The 19759-nt window shown below is 48.3% G+C and overlaps 2 protein-coding genes across 2 annotated transcripts in view; both read right to left on the bottom strand.

Annotated features, from left to right (window-relative positions):
• LOC109698111 (uncharacterized) overlaps positions 1–3898 on the bottom strand; it is a 37424-nt gene extending 33526 nt beyond the window's left edge. Inside the window, exon 1 of the mRNA XM_074077806.1 lies at positions 3771–3898. Within this exon, the coding sequence (XP_073933907.1) occupies positions 3771–3852 (82 nt within the window). The 5' untranslated portion in view covers positions 3853–3898. The remainder of the gene's footprint in view (positions 1–3770) is intronic.
• An 894-nt stretch (positions 3899–4792) lies between these two features.
• Positions 4793–16257, bottom strand: LOC141424246 (uncharacterized). The gene is given in 13 exon segments (XM_074077805.1): positions 4793–5319; positions 7066–7142; positions 7809–7970; positions 8638–8800; positions 8915–8983; positions 9335–9486; positions 11251–11315; positions 11588–11715; positions 12646–12744; positions 14224–14373; positions 14786–14913; positions 15346–15517; positions 15810–16257. Coding segments are annotated over 13 exon segments (2031 nt in total). The 3' UTR covers positions 4793–5101.
• Between the last annotated feature and the right edge of the window lie 3502 nt (positions 16258–19759).

Genomic DNA, 19759 nt, shown 5'->3' with positions numbered 1-19759 from the left:
GAAAGAGTTCATTTAGATCTCAGGTTGAGGCCCAGCAGACAAGGCAGCTGGCTCCTCACTGGAGGGCATGGAAGGGATGATTTGGGAAGAGAAGGAGGCAAGAGCTGCTGGGTCCACCCACTACCTCCCTCCCTCTCACTTTTTTCTGACTAATAGCAATTACTTTTTAGACAAAGGCCATGGGCTGGGGCTATCACTCAGTAGTAGAGCACTTACCTAGCATGAGGGAGGCCCTGGATTAGATCCCCAGAATCAAATAAATAAATAAAGTAAATAAATAAATTCCTTTCTCCTACCTGTGGGATCTCCTCTCATTCCTTTCTGTTACAATTTCAGGACCTCAGAGATGACCGTATTTTGACATATGTTTTTGGTTTTGTTTTTGATTTTTGAGACAGTCTCACTATGTAATTCAGGCTGGTCTCAAACTCTTGATCTTTAGCCTCCTGGGTGCTGGGATTACAGATGTGTACCACCATGCCTGCTTTTTACTACTTTGTTTTAAGCATATTTTATGATAAAATTCTGTGCCAAATTTGTATTTTCTTCCAAAATATAACTTGTTGATTTATTCTTTTTTAGTGTTTTTAATTTTCATAAAACTAGCTTGAAGAAAGAGGCCCAGAAGAAGCCAAACTCTTAGCCTGACCCTGGTGGGGCAGGAGTAGGTGTTTAATGTGGATTGCTGGACCTGGTGTTGGGGAGGGGAGGCCACTGGATTTCACTTGCCTATCTCAGTGCTTTCAACCATATTCTCACACCTTGATCCAGAGTGGAGCCTGGTACACTGGCACCTGATCCCATCCCAGGAGACCCCATTCTGCCAGATATTGACCAGATAGTGACATTGTTCTCCTGTGAAGCCTCTGGGGCAAACACAGACATCTCCTATCCATTGCCCTCCATTAGAGCAGGTCCCAGAAAGAGACAACTAGTCAACCACACATACTTGATCAGCATATTACAGCTTCAAATGTGTTTTCAAAGACATTGTCTACTTTGAACGTCAAGACACCCTGGAGTACACAGGGTAGTTAGTGTCATCCCCACTTCACACAGGAGAAGAGACATGGACAGAGACTAAGAGGCCTGTCCAAGGGTCCAAGTAGAAGAAGACTTGACCCAGTCTTGGAGTCCAGCATGCTTTACTTCAGCCCAGAAATATGAGGAGTGTTGGAATTACAGCACCAGCAGCCCACCCTGGCTGGACATATAGTCTTTGCAGGTGATCAAGTTAGACTGAGGTCATTCAGCATAGGCCTTAATCCAATATGAGTGGTGTCCTTATAAAATGGAGAAATTTGAACACAGACACAAACATGTACACAAAGAGTCATGTCACAGGAAGGAGAAGACAGAGATTGGGGTGATTTATCCACAAGGCAATGAGTACCAGCGATTGCCAGGAGCCAGCAGAGGTTGGGAAAGGGGCCTGGGACAGACCCTCCCCTACCACCTTCAGAGGAGTCATGGTGCTGTTGAGCCCTGGGACCTAAGCTTCTAGGCAGAACTGTGACATGATAAATTTCCATTGCTGTAAGATGCCCAGGTCATTCCAGACCATTCAACAGCCCCAAAGGTGGGATGGTGGTGGGAATAAGGGGTGGGTATAATGCCTGGGTCATGAAGATGAGGAAGGGCAGTGGGATACACGTTGTGGACAAGTGACTGCACCCCAGGCCTTTGTCATATTCATGTTGGGTGTGGAGAGCAGAAAGCACTGGCCAAAGTTGTACAGGTCATCGCCAGCCCAGAGGACACTGTTTCATTTATATGCTATATACCCAGAAATATGGGAAGGTGACAGGACTCTTCCAAGAAGGGCTAGGCTGAGGTTACTAAATTCTTTCTCCAGGCCTACAGCCTTTTTTATCATCCCCAGTTCAATGGCTTTAAGGACAGGTGGGGCTCTGGGTCCCTGGAGAGGGGACACGAAAGGATCAGATGCTACTCAATGCTGGCTAAGGCCCCAGAGGCCAGCTAATGCCAGACTCACACAGGGTTAGAGGAAGGGTAGAAGACTCCAGAATCCTGCTTAGCAGGAGAGGAGAGTCGGAAAACTCCCATTTTACAGAGGGGAAGACCGAGGTTAAAGATTAATGAGTCACAGTAAGTTGGAAGACATCAAGAGGAAACAAGGAAGATGTGGGGAGATCAAAAGATCAAGAAAGAGAGTATCCAGAAAAAAGAGAAAGGAGAAGCAGAGGAAAAAGAACATAGAGTGGTCAGGAAAGCTTTTCCATACTGAGGCCCTATAGTGGCTCTAATGCCCCATTAGAGACCCCTGGTAGGCCAGATGCCGGTGGCTCACACCTGTAAACCTAGTTACTCAGGAGGCAGAGATCAGGAGGATCACAGTTTGAAATGCCCAGGCAAATAGTTTACTAGACCCCATCTCAAAAGTAAAAAAAAAACATCATCCCCCCCCCCTCAAAAATAAAGGACTGGTGGAGTGGCTCAGGTCGTGGGCCCTGAGTTCAAACCCCAGTAACACAACAACAAAAAAATAGAGGTCCCCTGATCAAGGGTTATGTCAGCTGTACTTCTCTCCTTTCCTACCCTGTGTCCTTAGAGAACAGCTAGCAGAAGCTGTGGCCTGGGGTCCGGGAGCCCCTAGTTTTCTGGGAAAATGAGCTCAAGGCAGAGCAAAGTGCAAGGCGGGCTTGCTGAGATGACACCTGTAAGGCTGGGCAAGAGAACTCTTCTTCTGTCCCCAAGCTCCACTCCCCACCTTTTTGTGGCACTGGGGTTTGAGCTTAGAGTTTTGTGCCTGCAAAGCAGCTGGACTGCTTGAGCCACACCTCCAGCCCATTTTGCTCTGGTTATTTTGGAGATGGGGTCTCACAAAGAACTATTTGCTGGGGGCTGGCCTTTAACCTCAATCCTTCTGATCTCAGCCTCCCAAGGAGCTAGGATTACAGGCATGAGCCTCTGACACTGGGCCAAGTCCTCTCTTTCCACTCAGGCCCTCCCAAAGTGATATTTTGGTGGGAAGGAATGCTGAGACCGGGGGTTTCGTTTCTACCTTGGTTCCCCTCCCTCCTTCTCGGGGGTGGAGGGAGCTCTTGAGGGTCTGGCAAGGACCCACTGTCATTTCCCACTGCCCTGAGCCTGGTCTCCATGGCCAAGAATACCAAAACAACTAAGATGAAAAGATTGTTAGAGGTCCCAAGCCTTGACTAAGGACAGAGAGGAACAAAATGGCCCCATGCCACACAGCTTGTTCCTGGTAGGATTTGAATCTGAAGTCCCTAAGTCCCATCTTGGCCTCAGTCCTGTGACATCCTCAGGGTAATAGACCAGGGTGGGGTGAGGCAGAAACAGCTAGGATGAAAGTTAGAGGAGGCAGAACTTCATGGTGTTATTCTCCTTGTGTTATGGGGCATTTGGTTTAGGGACAGGAAGTGAGAGGGTATTGGATGGGGACATTTACCAAGTAAAGATGGGCTCTAACATTGGTTGAGCATCTGTCCTTTGCCAGGGATCCTGTCTAGAGGTTTCTGTTTAATCCTCAAAGCAATTGGATCAACAAATAGATGTTATTAACTCTCACCACCTGGAGAAGTAACAGCTCAGAAAGGCCAAGGAGGAGGAAGTTCAAAAGCCCTGCACTTGCCCTAAAGCTCAGGACGAGAGAGAAAAGTAGGGGCGTGGGGGGTGAAATAAGGATGCCATCCAAGTAGAAGGCATTCCTCACCTGAGTACCAGGAGGCAGCCCTGCCCTGGGGATGAGAAGGTTCAGAAAGCAGCAGGCCTAGGGGGTCACTTACCCATGCTGACAGCATTGTGATTGGGCAGGAGCTGGGGTACGAGGGTGAGCAGACAGAAAACCACTGTCCTCAGCCTTGGCATCAGAGCGCTGAAGGTTCCACCTGCCCTTCACACTTCTTGGAAGCTGGCAAAATGATTATCATCCAGGGAACCTCAGACATAAAAAGGCCCTGGAGACCTTTGACCCCTGAGATACTGAGATTCTGGGGACCAGTATGAGCCTGAGCCAATCTGGGAACTTCCCTTACGACCAGGGATACAGGCCAAAGGGCATAGGGAGGAGTTACCGCTTGGGCCAGACAGCATTTAGGTATGAGGTAATCTGATTTATTACCTTAAAGGAAGTGCATTACAGGCCCTGAAGCAGGCAGAGAGAAGAGAGAAGAGCTTCCAGAACGAGGTGGACAGTCAGGGCCCAGCCTAAGCAGTAGACAAAGACAACTTGGGTTGGTCTCTAGCCTCTGTCGAGGAGACCCTTACTCAAGCCTGTCCTCTGCCCTATGGGTACTTCAACAGGATATGAGGCACAAGTCATTGGCACATCTGGGCAGTGCCCAGCCTTGGGATGACTGGGAGCTCTAGAGTCTTTACAATCAGGGTGAACATGCTTCCCAACAAACACACCTTGGCCATCTGGACTGACCTTGCCCACTCCCAAGGTCATCAGACTAAAGTCTCTCTCCTTAACCTTTTGGGGTCTCCCACTCCTCACTCTTGGGGCCTGAGGTCTTCTATCCTCAGGACCTGACCCTGGGTTTGTCCAGTGCCCCAGAGACCTCAGGTAGAGGTGGGCCTGGCCCTGCCCTGGCTGGAGCAGACCATGGGTTCATGTCAAAGCACAGTGAGAATTGCCTTCGCCAGGCCCAGGAAGGACACTTCACTTGCAGCTCCACACACACAAAACGCACCCTATCTTCTTACCTCCCCGCAAACCCAGGCCTGAAGCCAACTCCTTGGAGAGGGAGGAAAGAAACCCTCTGATGTCACTCTGCACTTTAAGAATTGCTTTTATTGATAACGAAATACCAGAGTAGGAATCACCCAGGAGCAAACAAGGATGCCAGGGAACCTTAGACCTCTTAATGGAGGGTGAGGGTGAAGGTGAAGGAGGAGAAAAGCTGGCACACAGACCCCACTGCCTCTTCAGAGACCACAACAAGGGACTACCAGCCAAGTCTGTCACTTCTGAGTAGAACCACAGAGCCACTCAGCCTGGTATGTTTCCTCTTGGCCACCCAGGGGCACCTCTGGTGGGCTGTCTGTTATTCTCTTATCCAAATCCAGATGAGGGGTTGGAGACCCTGTTCCTCTCATGGAGTGCCTGTCATCACTATTGGCCTCTGAACGTGGAGCTGGGGGTGAGAGAGACAGGCGAAGGCCAAGGGGCAGCCCAGGAATGGGGAGAAGCCTCAGGGGAGGTGGGGAGACCCAGGGGAGAGCCAGCTCTTGCCTGAGTCACCTCTGTGCTGGGGTCAATATTCTCCAGGGCTGGCTGGAAGTGGCTGTGTCCTTTTTCAAGGCTGAACTTGTCCTCCTTCAGATTCCTGCCTGTGGGGAGAGATATGGAGTGAGAGGGAGCCCTGAGGAGGCTGGGAGACACTGGTGGAGGGAGGGAGAGGGAGAGGAGGAGGTCCAGAGAAAGGAAGAGAGGGCTTCTGCCATTCAGCTCCTTGAAGGGGCCTCGGTTGTGAAGTAAGCCTAGGAAGCTACCCCATTGTGAGCCAGGGATGGGAAGGACACATAGCTGCAGCCCCCATACCCACCTCGCACACCATATGACAAGGGGCAAAAGTCAGCCATGGAGAGCTCAGGCCACTGCCAAGGTCCTGGGGCAGTCATGGGTTCCAGGTCCCAATCTGGGTGGAGTAGGAGAAAGCCACTTGAGTCACAGGTGTCCCCATCCCACCAAGCTCCATAGCAACAGTAACTACAGCAGACAGAGCTCAGCTCTGCCCACAATCTTCTCTCCCTCTCTCTCTGGTTCTTGTGCATAACACTCACTTCCTGATCCTGCAAGCCCTGCCTCCTTCCCTCCTGACCTCCAGGAATAGTGACATCTGCCTGTCTCCACCATTACAGTGCTGTCTCCTCAGAGGGTCTCCTGTTCTGCCTGTCCTTTTAGGAGGCTCCTGGAGTCCCAGTCCCCACTCCCCTCATGTCCCATTCCCACCTTCTTCCACCCTGAGCTGATAACGCCCAGTGCCACCATCAGTCAGGCAACAGACCTCTCCCTCTCAACAACTAAGCCACAGCAAGGCACACCAGGCCCCCAATTCTATTCTACCTTCTACTTCTCTCATGGACACCCATCTCAGGCCCCAGGCACAGCTCAGGTGCCCCGAGAATCCTCCCTCACCACTCCCTTCTCAAGCCTCTAGCAGTCAGAGCTCAGGTCCAGCTGCCTCACCTGGCTGCCGCCTTTCCCCTTCTTCCCCTAAGCTTCCTATCCTGTCACCTGGTCCCCAGCTTTAGTGCTGCCCCCTCAAATCCTCCTGAATGGATCCTGCCTGGGATGCCCTTTCCCTGTCCCCTCAGGGACTGTTTGTGGCAGCAGGAAACCATTTCTGACTCAGTGCTCAGAGAACCAGACTCAACTCAGGCAACACCTCCTGGCTGGGCCAAGTCTATCCCTGTGCTCTGGTCATGTCTTGGCCATGGCCCTACCATCACTCAACAGAGTGGGTGTCTCACACCCTTGCCAGGGTGCTCTCTTGGGACAGGAGCTGGCTCTTAGCCACCCCAGTGCACAGGGCAGTCAAGAAGAATTGATGTGGGAAGGCTGGACTTGCTCAGGGCAGGGACTGAGCAGAGGTGAGCCACACTGCTGTGAAAAGTGTTTTATGTGGACAGAGATCCATGTAGACAGCATAATGGCCGCATGAGCCAAAGGAAGCTAATGCACAAGGAGGCTCCATGGAGGGGGTGGCATCTCAACAAGAACTTGGACACAGAGTGGGATTGGGACCTGCAGAGATGGGAGGTAGGAGCTTTCCAGATGATGGCACAGTGTGTGCAAAGGGAAAGAGGAGAGAGGGGCAAGCCCCAGGAGACTGAGAGAACCTGAGAAAGGACTGAGAGTCACTAAAGGACTTTGGAGGGACTGAGTCAGGGAGCTACTGAGATGCACAAAACCAGGATGCAGCAGTAGATATAGGACAGGTTGTCACTAAGCCACAGCAAGGCAAGCAGGACACCCTGTCAAGCCACAGTGCAGAGGCCTGGGCACCTTTCCTGCCTCTCTGCACCCTTCAGTTCTGCCCCTCTCACCCACCCCTCCTTTGCTTTGACAAGAACCTTCCCAAATGCCATTGTTCTGGAAGCTGCCAGGGCAGCCATGCTTCTGCCACTCTTGATACCGATCGTACTTCCACCTGCAGATGGAAGCACCGTGAGCAGCTGGGGCAGGAATTGCAAGAGGGAATTCAATGGTTCCTAATCCTGGACTCTTCCAGAGAGTCCTGTTCTCCAGGTTAGTGGCAGGAGGAGATGAAAAGCAAGGGTACCATGGCCTCCTCAGCCTTTAGGGAACTGGACAGGCTTCCAGGATGAGTGTCCTCAGTCCCCTGAGTGGGGGCATTACAATAGAATCAGGGTAGTTCCTTTCAACTGCCAACTTCCTGCCAGGTGTCATACCCAGCATGTCACTGCATTCTTCACAGGTACATCTTACCTCACCTATAGCTGGGAAGCAGGCCCCAGATGGCTCATTCCCAGCTTCCTAGTGTGGCAGTGCTGCTCTGAAGCAGCCCAGGTGATAACAAAACCACAGGCAATCTCTTTGCATAATCGAATTTCGCTTCTTAAGATTTGTTTCCATTTCCTGGCCAAATAGATATATCTTATCATATCATAAAGCTACCCTTGGTTATACCCAGGGTGTGGAAGGGATGGGCAACCTGTCTAGCCTCAGCTGGCCTCTTCACCTGCTGAGCTGGAAGGAACAGAATCTTGGGATATTCAGACAGTGACTGCAGAAGGTCTCTGCTCATCTATCCTTTCTCTTTGGGCCCACCACAGCCCTGACTCCAGAAGCTCACCTGAGCAGTTTTCTCTGAGATCGGCCAAGAAAGATGGTCAGGACAACCACTAGGACCAGAAGCACAGCCACCACAGCGCCCACGACCCCATACACGAGGTCCTTGCTGGTTTTCAACTCACAGTTCTCTCCCCAGTACCAGTGTTTGTCTGTGTTCGGGCATCTGGAGATACGTACAAGCTCAGGCCATCTCTCATGTCAGTCTCCCGAAGGAAAATTAATATCCAAAGCAAAGGAAGCCAGGTATCCTTCTCCTGAGGGGAGGTGCTGGGTGGCAGAAAGGCTGAGTCCCTGGCACCCTAAGGCGGCAAGTTGGTAGGAGACTCAGGGACAACAAAGCAAGAATTCAGAATGACCAGGACTCAGAGAAATCCCAGAGAACTGGAGCCTCCTCTAGCTATGTAATGCTTGCCCATCTAATCTCAAAGCAGCTGGCATGGACTTGTTATTGTGTTTTAAATTTTGTACTTTAATTTATGGTGGAGAACTTAAGCTCCTAGGCCACAACTAGAAGTAATAATGGCCTCATGGCTGAGATGGCATAAGGGGAATTAATGATAGAAATAGAGGAGATAGAGGGAGGTGAAATTGATGCTTCAACTTTCCCAGGAAGGGCTTGACTGGGCTATTGAACACCCGTATCTGTAATCAGTGTCCACCCATCACTCTTGGGGGAGTGAGGGGCAATGGGAGACCCGGGTAGGAGTAGAGGGAAGAGTCACCTTCCAAGCTATGGCTACACCTTACCCTGTCCCCATGGTGACTCTGGGGTAGGTGAGGGCCCTCCCATCAGGACAGGGTGGATCTGGACTTAAAGGGCAGTTACTCACAGGCAGCGGGGGCCACGGAGTTGCAGCTGGCACTGGCCCAAGTTACAGTTGAGTTGTGACTTTGTCCCCTCCGTGCACTTGGTCACACAGGTCAGCCTCCCGTCTACCTCATCCACATAGAAGAATTGGGCGTAGTCCCTGGCAGCCTTCTGGGTGCATTGCTCTGGGAAGTGAGGGATGGGCAATACACATCAAGCTGACTAAAGCTCCCCACTGGACTCCTGCTTCGTGCTCAAACTCCACCTCTTCCTGCTCACAGGTCAACATAGCTGCTCACCCTGGGCATTGAAGCTCAGCTTTGGGGCATTCACAGTGGTGACATTTCCATTGTAACACAGTGTGGAGTCTGCCAAGGATGGGTGGAAGAAAAAAACAAACATGAATGTCTCCCTCTGCCTCCCTGGGTATAGCCACCCCCCTCCCCCCGCCCCGATTCTTCTACCCCATGCCTTCCACACTACAAGGCTTTGGCCCACCCACAGATATGCAGGTGAGCCTGTGAGCTCAGCTGGAAACATTGGAGGTAGTAACAATCTCAGTCTAGGACTGAGAGGGGCTGGAAGGAGGCGCTGGATCTGGTTTCCAGATTCCTATGGTGAATCCTGGGGTGTTCGGGAAGAAAGGAGTGAAAGAGAAGGGGAGGCAGAGACCAAGACCTTCTTTCCCGCCAATTATAAGGAGTTTCAGGTGGGCCTACCTTGGCACTTGGAAATATCATTCTGAGTTTTTCTGGTTTCATTCATGATCTTGGCTTCCACGATCTCAGTGAGGGTCTTAAACAGTTCCTCATACTCGGAGGTGTAGTTTGCCTCTAAGACAACATCATTTTCCACCACAATGCTGCCATTGCTGGAAGTAGGGTTGATTCGCCATTTACCCCATGTCACCCACCCACCCAGCAAGTGGACCCAAGCAGCAAAAGAAATGGGAGACAAAACAATAATATGACCCAGAGATAAGAAAGAATAGAGTTCCTCCCTTGGGCAATTAATGACCTCCAGGAAGGCAGTAGACAATGTAAGTTCCAGAAATATCAGTGGTTGCAATAAATGTCAATGGGTGAAATTCACCTCTTCAAATAGAGAGGTTCTTGGGCAAAGATATGGACAGACTGTGAGCTTTTGGTGGTGATATTAATGCTGCAGCTGTTGTGGTGGGTCTTCAAAAAAAATTAAAAATTGCTGGGCAAGGTGCCACACACCTGAAATCCCAGCACTTGAGAAGTTGAGGAAGGAGGATCAAGGGTTTGAGGCCAGCCTGAGTTACATAACATGGAAGAAGGAGGAGAAGGAAGGGAAAGGAAAAGGAGGAGGCAGAGAAAGAAAAATAAGATGATGAAGAAGAGAAGGATGAGGGGGAAGAAAGAGAAGGAGGAGAAGGAGGAGGAGGAGAGAAAAAAGAAGGAGAAGGAGAAGGAAGAGAAGAGGGAGGAGGAGAGGGAGAAGGAGGAGAAGAAAGAAAAGGACAGGGAGTGGGAGAAGAGAGGGAAAAGGAGAAGAAGGAAGAGGAGCAGGAGGACAAGAACAAGGAAGATGAGGAGGAGGAGGAAAGGGAGGAGGAGATTCTGTTAGAAACCTAGAAGCTCTAGTTAGAGGGCCAGTGTTGCCATTGAGGGGAGAGATGTTGAAACCAGAGAAGTCACCTGTCACAGCCATTGTGAGAGAGAATCCAGTAGGCTACCCTTGTGATAGATCTTGCCTCTCACAATCTTCCCCAGTAGATTCCTTTTCTTTTGCACTATCATCTGTCTGGGCTTTGCCACCATCACCTGCAGTTCAGACCCTTGCCTACCTTGCAGCCAGACCAAGCCATCTTCACTGCAATCAGATACTATCCCTCATGGACTGAAATTGCTGATGCTTAAAGTCTCACTAACTTGGCATGAGCCATCCTTTCATTCTCCTCTCCCACCAGTGCTGCCTTGCCATGGCCAGCTGTTCTGAGCACCTTTTAAGTTCCTGGAAACTGCCCTCTCTCTCACCTCTGGGCTTGCTCTCATCTTCTTCTGCTGCTGTAACTCTCTCACACTCCCTTCCCTCACCTTGCCTCATTCCTCCTCATCCTTCAAGCCCAACTTAGTTATTATATATCCCAGGAAGAATTCCCTCCACTTGAAGCTTGCTTTTGGGACTTCTCCCATTGTGCCTTCTGTGCCCCTTACCATAACTCACCAGACTACACAATCATTGTATCATCTGTGTTCTGCCACTCTGAGTGCCAGGAAGACTGTACTAAAGTGTTCCCAATACCTAGCACAATGCTGGCTTTTAATAAAAGTTGGCTGAGTGAATGAATGATGAATGAATGAATAAATGGTAAAAGTGACAAATGAATATGATGAATGACAAATAAATGAAAAAATGATGAATGACTAAATAAACACGACTGAACAAGAAAATGATAATGAATGGTGACTGATTGAACAAATGATGAATAAAAAACATGAATAAATTAGGGAACAGATGAATTAATAAATGGTCTCAGAGCCTTCAGGTGTTGCCTGGGGTCTGGGGTTCCCCCAACCCAGCCAAACGTTGATACTCTAGCCATCAGAACAGGAGGAAGCAGGTCAGCAGGGAGAGAGAGAGGGAGAGGCTCCCCAGATATACTCACAGAAGTTTCATAATGGCCACCTCTTTATACTGGGAAAGTTTGCTGCCCTTGTAAATTCTATTCATCTGAAAGAAATAGCTGAGATCACAGGGCTGGAGTGTGCAGAGACCAAACTCCCCATCTCAAAACAGTCCCAGGCTCACTTCTGTGGAGCCCATAGGAAAGAAAAAGGGAAGGTACCAATAGCTTCCTCTGCCATAATATGGGTGGGGTAGGGCTCAAGTGTGGAAACTCTCAGAAGACCCCATCTCAGGACTCTGGAAGACTGAGTGGTGCCATGAGTTGAACTTAGATGAGCTCTCTGTCTCCCCTCGATCTTGGGTTCCCTTGCTCTTACCTGATTGATGAAAAGTTCAGCAAAATTCTTGTATGCCTGGGAGGATGTGTTAGTAAGGTCTTCTGTGAAATTCCTGTAAATCACTTTCACTATCACAGTTACAGTAGCATTGATAAGTTCTGGGATTTCTGTAGGAACAGGTCACATTATGTATGAGATAGCACCCTCTCAGAAATTTCTCCCAGAAGCAGTAAATTCTCTGCCTGTTGGTCTCATGGATGGGAGGGAAGTAAAGAGAGGGGATAGAAACACAAGAATCAAATGGAGATTGCCGAGACTTGTCCCTTGTCTCTCAATATCATGAAAAGCTAGTGACCAGGATGGAGACCCAGACAGACTTAGGCAGAGGACTTCAGAAAGGATTGAATTTTTTTATTTTATTATTCATGCATGCATACAAGGCTTGGGTCATTTCTCCCACCTGCCCCCACCCCCTCCCTTACCACCCACTCCACCCCCTCCCTCTCGCCCCCATCCCCTCAATACCCAGGAGAAACTATTTTGCCCTTATTTCTAATTTTGTTGTAGAGAGAGTATAAGCAATAATAGGAAGAAATAAGGGTTTTTGCTGGTTGAGATAAGGATAGCTATACAGGGAGGTGACTCACATTAATTTCCTGTGCATGTGTGTTACCTTCTAGGTTAATTCTTTTTGATCTAACCTTTTCTCTACTTCCTGGTCCCCTTTTCCTATTGGCCTCAGTTGCTTTTAAGGTATCTGCTTTAATTTCTCTGCGTTAAGGGCAACAAATGCTAGCTAATTTTTTAGGTGTCTTACCTATCCTCACCCCTCCCTTGTGTGCTCTCTCTTTTATCATGTGCTCAAAGTCTAATAGAAAGGATTGAAATTGAAGCCTCCTGACGAGAGGTTGAGAAAAGCTGCTGTAAAGGGCCCTGAAGCTAGAGGCAAAATACCCATGTCCTGAGAGGTGGCCTGGGAAAAAGTTGCCTCACCTCTTCTCCCTGCACAAGGAGGCAGTGGGTTTGGCTAATGCTTCAAACACAACCAAGGACCATGGGGCATGGGAAGGACTGCAGGGCTCAGAGAAGGTCATTACCTACGGGGAAGGAGTACATGAAGGACTCGCACTGTGAACCAGTAAAGCCTTGCTCACAGACACACTGTTTTCCACTCCAGTTTCCATTCTGGCATTGACCTGTGATGAGACAGAATTTCTGAAAGTCATCAAGGGACAGAAACAATGGCTTCCATCCAGGTCTCATCCTTAAGGCATTTCACTTAACAAGCGAGATTGTACGAGGTCAGAGAGCCCTTGGTTCCCACACATCCCCAGGAATTAGTGGGAAAAGCAGGAGACAAACAGGGAGTAAGGAAATAAGACACAGTAGAGGACAAAGAAGAAAAGAGACCCACAATTCAAAGAAGAACGACACCTATCAGTGTGGAGGACCTGTGTGGGTGGCTGGAAAAGGGAGACGTGATAACAATAGGAAAAGACCTTTTTGGGTGGTGCTAGGGTTTGAACTCAGGGTCTCACACTGGCAAGGAAGGTGCTCTACCACTTGAGCCAATCTTCCAGCCCAAGAAAAGACATTTTTAAGAGCTGATGAATGACAACTGAGAAAGACACACTAAGTAACATACATGGAACGTACCTGGTGACAAAGAGATAGACTGCGTCGTCATAGAAGTGGTGGGCTTGCTTAGGAACCAGGGATGAGCAGTGAAACTGCTGTGTGACTCTGAAACTGGATATGGAGTAGAGCTAAGTGAGGTGGAGGAGATAGGAGAAGAACTGGGAGACGTTGTGATAGCTGAAGAAGAATCAGAGACTGGTAAGAAGGAGAAGTCCAGCGCAGAAGAAGTTGAAGAAGAAGCATAAAAGACTGTGGTTTCTGAGCTGTCAGATGGCACTATTGTGTGTGCTGAACTTGGACTGCTGGGAAAGGCTGGAGATCTAGAAGAGAAGACGGTGGTTTGGGAAGTGTCCAATGGTATTATTATGTATTCTGAATTGGAACTTGTTGGGAATGTGGCAGAATCATCAAACACAACTGTGGTCTGTGAGCTGTCACTTGGCATAGCTGTGTGTGCTAAATCTGGGCTACTTGGGAAGGCTGTAGATCCTTCGGTCAGGATTGTAGTTTTATAGGTGTCTGATGGCATTGTTGTGTGTACTGAACCAGGCTCATTTAGTCCTTCAGTTATCTCTGTGGTTGTGGAGATACTCAATTGCACTGTAGTATGTGTCAAACCCAGGCTGCCTGGGAAGGTTGTAGGTTCTTCAGTCAGAATTGTGGTTCGTGAACTGTCAAAAAGGACGTGTGTGTGTGCAGTAGTTTGGCTGCTTAGGAAGGCTGTAGATGCTTCAGTCAGAACTGTGGTTTTATAGGTGTGTGATGGCACTCTTGTGGGTGCTGAGGCTGGACTGGTCGGGAAGGCTATAGATCCTTCAGTTGGGACTGTGGTTTGGGAGCTTTCAGAGAGCAAAGATATGTGTGATGTAGTTGGGCTGCTTGGGACAGCAGTAGCATCTTCAGTCAGGACTGTGGTTTGTAGGTGTCTAATGACACTGTTGTGGGTGCTGAACCAGGTCCACTTGTCCAGGTTGTGGATCCTTCAGCCATCACTGTGATTGTGGAGATATCTGATGGCAGTGTAGTGTGTGCTGAGCCTGGGATGCTTGGAAAGGTTGTAAATGCTTCAGTCAATAGAGTGGTTTGGAAGCTATCAGAGGCCATGGTTGTGCTTGTAGCAGCTGGACTGCTTGGGAAGGTTGAAAGTCTGTCAGTCAGAACAATGATTCAAGAGCTTTCAGAGGGCACTGTTGTGTATGCTGTAGTTAGGCTGCTTGGGAAGGCTGTAGATCCTTCAGTCAGGACTGTGGTTTTGTATGTATCTGATGACACTGTTGTGAGTGCTAAACCACTTGTCCAGGTTGTGGAGCTATCTAATGGCAGAGTAGTGTATGTTGAACCTGGGCTGCTTGGAAAGGTTGTAGATCCTTCAGTGAGAATTGCGGTTTGTGAGCTGTCAAATGGGACTGTTGTGTGTGCCAAAAGTGGGCTGCCAGGGAAGGCTGTAGATCCTTCAGCCAGGACTCTGGTTTCATAGGCGAGTGGTGACACTATCATGGGAGCTGACACTGCGTTTCTCGGGAAAGCAGTACATACTACACTCAAGACTGAGGTTTTGTAGCTGACAACACAGTTGTGGGTGCTGAGCCTGCCCCACACTCGGCCAAGTTGTGAATCTTTCAGCCATCACTGTGGTGGTGGAGATATCTGATGGAACTGAAGTGTGTGCTGAAACTGGGATGCTTCGAAAGGTTGTAGATTCCTCACTCAAGGGAGTGGCTTCAGGGCTATCAGGATCAATGTTTGTGCTTACTCCAGGTCGGCTTCCTAAGAAGGCTGTAGATCCCTCATTCAGCAGTGTGGTTTCCTAGGTATCTGGTGACACTGATATGTGGAATGAACTTGGGTTGCTTAAAATGGTTGTAGATGTATCAGTCAAGATAACTATGTGGGAGATATCAGAGAACATGGTTGTGCTTCCTGCACTTGGCCTACTTTCATTGCTTGTTGGTCCCTCAGACTCAGTTGGGAACATGGAAAGAAGACCAGTGGATACAAAAAGTGAGCTGCTTGATGTGGTTTTGGTGGCTATTGATCCCACTCAAGGAGCTGTTGTTGGCAAGCTGTCAGATATCACTGCTGTGTGTTGTGAACCTGGGGTGGAAGGCAAAGCTGTAGCCGGTTCAGTCAAGACACTGGCTTAGGAGCTCTCAGCAGACATGATTGTGCTTGACGCAGGTGGGCTGCTTGGGCTGGCTGTCGACCCTTCAGCCAAGGCGGTGGCTTGAGAGCTTTCAGTGGACACTGATGGCTGCCCTGATCTTGGGCAGCTTGACAAGGATGTAGGTCCCTCAGACAGGACTGTGGTGTGGGAGTCAGCAGATGGAAGATCTGTGGACACGAACTGGGAGCTGAGTGACAGGGCTGTTGATCCCACCACCAGAACTGCAGTTTCTAAGCTGTCTGATCCCACTGTCGAATGTTCTGAGCCTGGGGTGGATGGAAGGGATGTAGACAGTTCAGGCAAGACGGTGTTCTGGGAGCTATCCGGGGACATGGTGGCTCTCACTGCGGCCGGGCTGCTCAGGTTTGTTGACCATCCCTCAACCAGAACTGTGGTGTCTGAGCTTTCCTCAGGCAGAGTTGTGAGTGCTGGACAGAGTTGTGAGTGCTGGACTCAGGCCTTGGATGGTGCTCGTTGATCCTTCAACCCAGATGGTGGTTTGAGCATTCTCAGTTGGCACAAGTGTCTGTGCTGAACTTGGACTTCTTGGGACTGTTGTAGATCCCTCGGTCAGGCTTGTGGTTTGAGATCTGTCACTAAGAGGAGTTGTGTGTGAAGAACTCGGGATAACTGGCATGGTTGTAGGCTCTTTGGCCAAGCCCATCGTTTGGAAACTGTCAGACATCACCATGCTGGCATCGTAACCTGCGCTGCTTGAGAAGGTGGTAGGTGTTCCCACCAACTCTGTGCTTTGGGAGCTGTCAGATGGCACCGTTGCATATGGTGAGCCAGTGCTGCTTGGGAAGGTTGTGGCTCCTTTAGACAGGTCTGTGGTGTGGGAGCTGTCAGATGGCTTTGTTGTGCCTGCTGCAGAAGCGCTGCTTGGGGTGGCTGCTGATCCTTCCATCAGGACTGAGGTTTGGTTTTTTTCAGTTAGTACTGATAAGTGTGCTGAATTTGGACTGCCTGGGTTTGTTGTTGATTTTTCATCCACAAGAGTGTTTGGGGGACTTTCTGTGGCCACTGTTTTTTGTTTTGAACTTGGTTTGTTGAGCAATGTTGTTGATTCATCACCCAGTACCTGGATTTTTGAGGTGCCAGTTTCATTTTGTGGTGCCAACATTGTGTATGTGGAGGCTATGCTGCTGGCAGTAATTTTTGATCCTTCAACCAAAACTGCCCTTTTGTGGCTGTCAGACCACACTTTTGTGTGTTCTAAACCTGGGGTGTTTGAAAAGGCTGTAGATTTTTCAGTCAAGGTAGTAGTTTGGGAGGTAAGTGAGGGGAAATTTGTACTTGCTCTAGCTGAACTGCTTGTGATGGCTGTCCATCCTTCAATCAAAACTATGGTTTGGGTGCTTTCAGAGGACAGTGTTATGTGTGATGAATTGTAGCTTCTTGAGTTGGTTGTGGTTCCTTCATGCAGGATTGTGGTTTCAGTGATTTCAGTTGGCATAGATGTCTCTGCTGAACTTGGACTTTTAGGGAATGCCGTAGAACCCTCATTCAGGCTTGTGGCTTGGTAGCTGTCACTCGGAATATTTGTGTATGGAAACCCTGAGATCATTGGCATGGTAATAGTTTCCTCAGCTGTGACTGGGGTTTGGGAGGTTTCAGCAGGCACTGATGTGTGGACTGAATTTGAACTGATTGGACTAATTGTTGATTCTTCACCCGTGATTGTCGTTTGGGGGCTTTCAGTGACCACCAATATCTGTGTTAAACATGGGCTGCCTGTAAATATTGTAGATTCTTCAGTAAGGATTGTGGTTTGATAGCTATCAGATGGAAGGTTTGTGTATATGGAGCCTGAGTTGCTTAACATGGTTGTTGATTCTTCAGCCAAATCTGTGGTTGGGTAGCTGTGAGATAGTACTGTTGTGTGTTTTGAAGCCAGGCTGTCTGAGAATGTTGTAGATAGTTCAACCACCACTGTGGATTGTGAAATGTCAGAAGGCACAGTTGTGTGTCCTAATTCAGTGTTCCTTGGAAAAGTTGTGGATCTTTCAATCTAGATTGTAGTTTGGGAACTATCAGATGGAAGAATTCTATTTGGAACCAGAGCTGTTTGACATTGTTATTGATCCTTCATCAAACAGTGTGATTTGGTAGCTGTAGGAGGTTCCAATGGTGTGTTCTGATCCTAGGCTACTTGGAAAGATTGTAGATACTTCAGACAAGGCAGCTGTTTGGAAGTTATCAGATGGCATGGTTGTGCTTGCTGCAGCTAGAATGCTTGGTTTGGTTGTCGATTCCTCAGATAGGACCATAGATTGGAAGCTCTCAGAGTGCACTGGTGTTTGTGCTGAACCATGACTAGTTGGGTTGGATGTTGATCCTGCATGCAGGATGGTGGTTGCGGTGATTTCAGTGAGCACTGAAGTGTGCATGGAACTCGGGCTTTGTGGGATTGTCATAGGTCCTTCCTTCAAGGCTGTCGTTTGGGAGCTTTCAGAAAGAATAGTTTTGTATGGAGATCCTAAGCTGCTTGGCACAGTTGTAGATCCTTCAGGCAGGTTCTTGGTTTGGGAGCAGTCAGATATCACTGTCATGGGCTCTGAACCTGAGCTGGTGGAAAATGTACACCTTTCATCCACTACTGTGGTTTGTGATCTATCAAATGGCACTGTTGTGTATTCTAAGCCTGTGCTGCTTGGGAAGGTTGTTGATTCTTGAGACTTGAATGTTGTTAGGGAGCTTTTAATTTCCACTGAACTCTGGTTGCTTGGATAGGCTGTAGCTTCTTTGTCCAGTCCTGTGGTTTGGGTGCTCTCACTGAGCACTGATTTCTGATATGAACTTGAACTGCTTGGGTTAGCAGTAACTCCTTCAACCAGTTTTGTAGTTTGAAGATTTTTCAGTGGACACTGATGTCTGTGCAGAACTTGAGCTGCTTGAATTAGCTATAGCTAATCGTCTATTTTGGTGGTTTGGGAGCTTTCAGTGAGCACTGATTTCTGATATAAACTTGAGCTGCTTGGGTTATCTGTAACTCCTTTGTCCAGTTCTGTGGTTTGGGAATTTGCAGTGGACCCAAATGTCTGTGCTGAAATTGAGCTGCTTGGATTAGTTTTAACTCCTTCATCCAGATCTGTGGTTTGGGGGCTTTCAGTGGGCACTGATATCTGTGCAGTACATGGGCTGATTGAGTTAGGTGTATCTCCTTGATCCCATGATGTAGTTTGGGAATTTTCAGTGGACACTGATGTCTGTGCTGAACCTGAGCTGCTTGGGCTATCTGTAGTGCCTTCATTTAGTGCTGTGGTTTGGAGGTTTTCAGTGGACACGGATCTCTGTGCAAGAGTGCTTGGATTAGCTGTAGCTCCATCATCCCTTGTTGTGGTTTGGGGACTTTCAGTGAGCACCAATATCTGTGCTGAACTTGATTGACCTGGGTTTGTTGTTGACCCTTCAGCCAGGACTGTAAATTGGTAGCTGTAAAATGTTGCTGTTATATGTGATTAATTTGTTCTATCTGTTGTAGAGCCATACACACTGGATTGGGTGGTGGAATCACTTGTATTTGTTGTGTATTTGTTATCTGTTCTACTTTCAGTTGATGTGATTATTGTTGTTGACTCTGTGGTTTGAGAAAAAAAGAGAAGATAATACGGTTATGATTTTTTCATTGAGTTTTATCATTATTATTCCTGAGACAGTTGTTCTGTGAGATAGTTAAGTGCCCATGAAATTGAACTTGTTAATAGATAATTTCCTGAGACTTATTATGATTTATGACTTGAATTGTTTGTAATCTGACTGTGGGTTTTTACAAAGCTGTGTGATTGTGTACAGTCACAATTTTCTACCTCTGCCTACACTGCCCATGCATAATGGGACATGTTCACTGACTTGGGTACTCTGGTCTATAAGTTTTTTCTCACTCCAGTGCCCCCAGGCATAATCCTTTTGCTTCTGACATTCTGTGACTCAGATCACACCCTCACTCACATCCTCTGGTTTGTACTTGATCTGACAAATCTCGCTTCACCATTCTTTACATCTCAGACTTCCCTTTAACCTCTAATCCAACATTTGTCATTGATCTACAAGAAACAGAAGAGCTGAGGTAGGCATCCATTGCCATGGACAATTCTCCTAGATACATTTGCACACACAAGGTTTAACCACCTTCTCTAGAACAATTTCCCCTCTTCCTGGCCATCCTGTGCTCCTCACAACCTGACTCAGTGAGCTCTTTGTCTATCCTGGGTCCCTTTGCCCACTAAGTGGACCACAGGTGTGTAGTAAATATTATTTTTGTACTGGGGGTGCATTGTGACATTTACAAAAGTGCTTACAATATATCTTAGTTAAATTCACTCCTGCATCATTCTCCTTTATCCCCTCTTCCTCCCGTTCTTAGAGTAGTTTCAACAATTCTCATTTTCATACATGAATATACAATA

Source organism: Castor canadensis, chromosome 6 (genome assembly GCF_047511655.1).
Source record: "Castor canadensis chromosome 6, mCasCan1.hap1v2, whole genome shotgun sequence".
Lineage (NCBI taxonomy): Eukaryota > Metazoa > Chordata > Mammalia > Rodentia > Castoridae > Castor > Castor canadensis.
The sequence above is the reverse complement of the archived record's forward strand: the minus strand, read 5'-3'. Positions and strand labels throughout refer to the sequence as shown.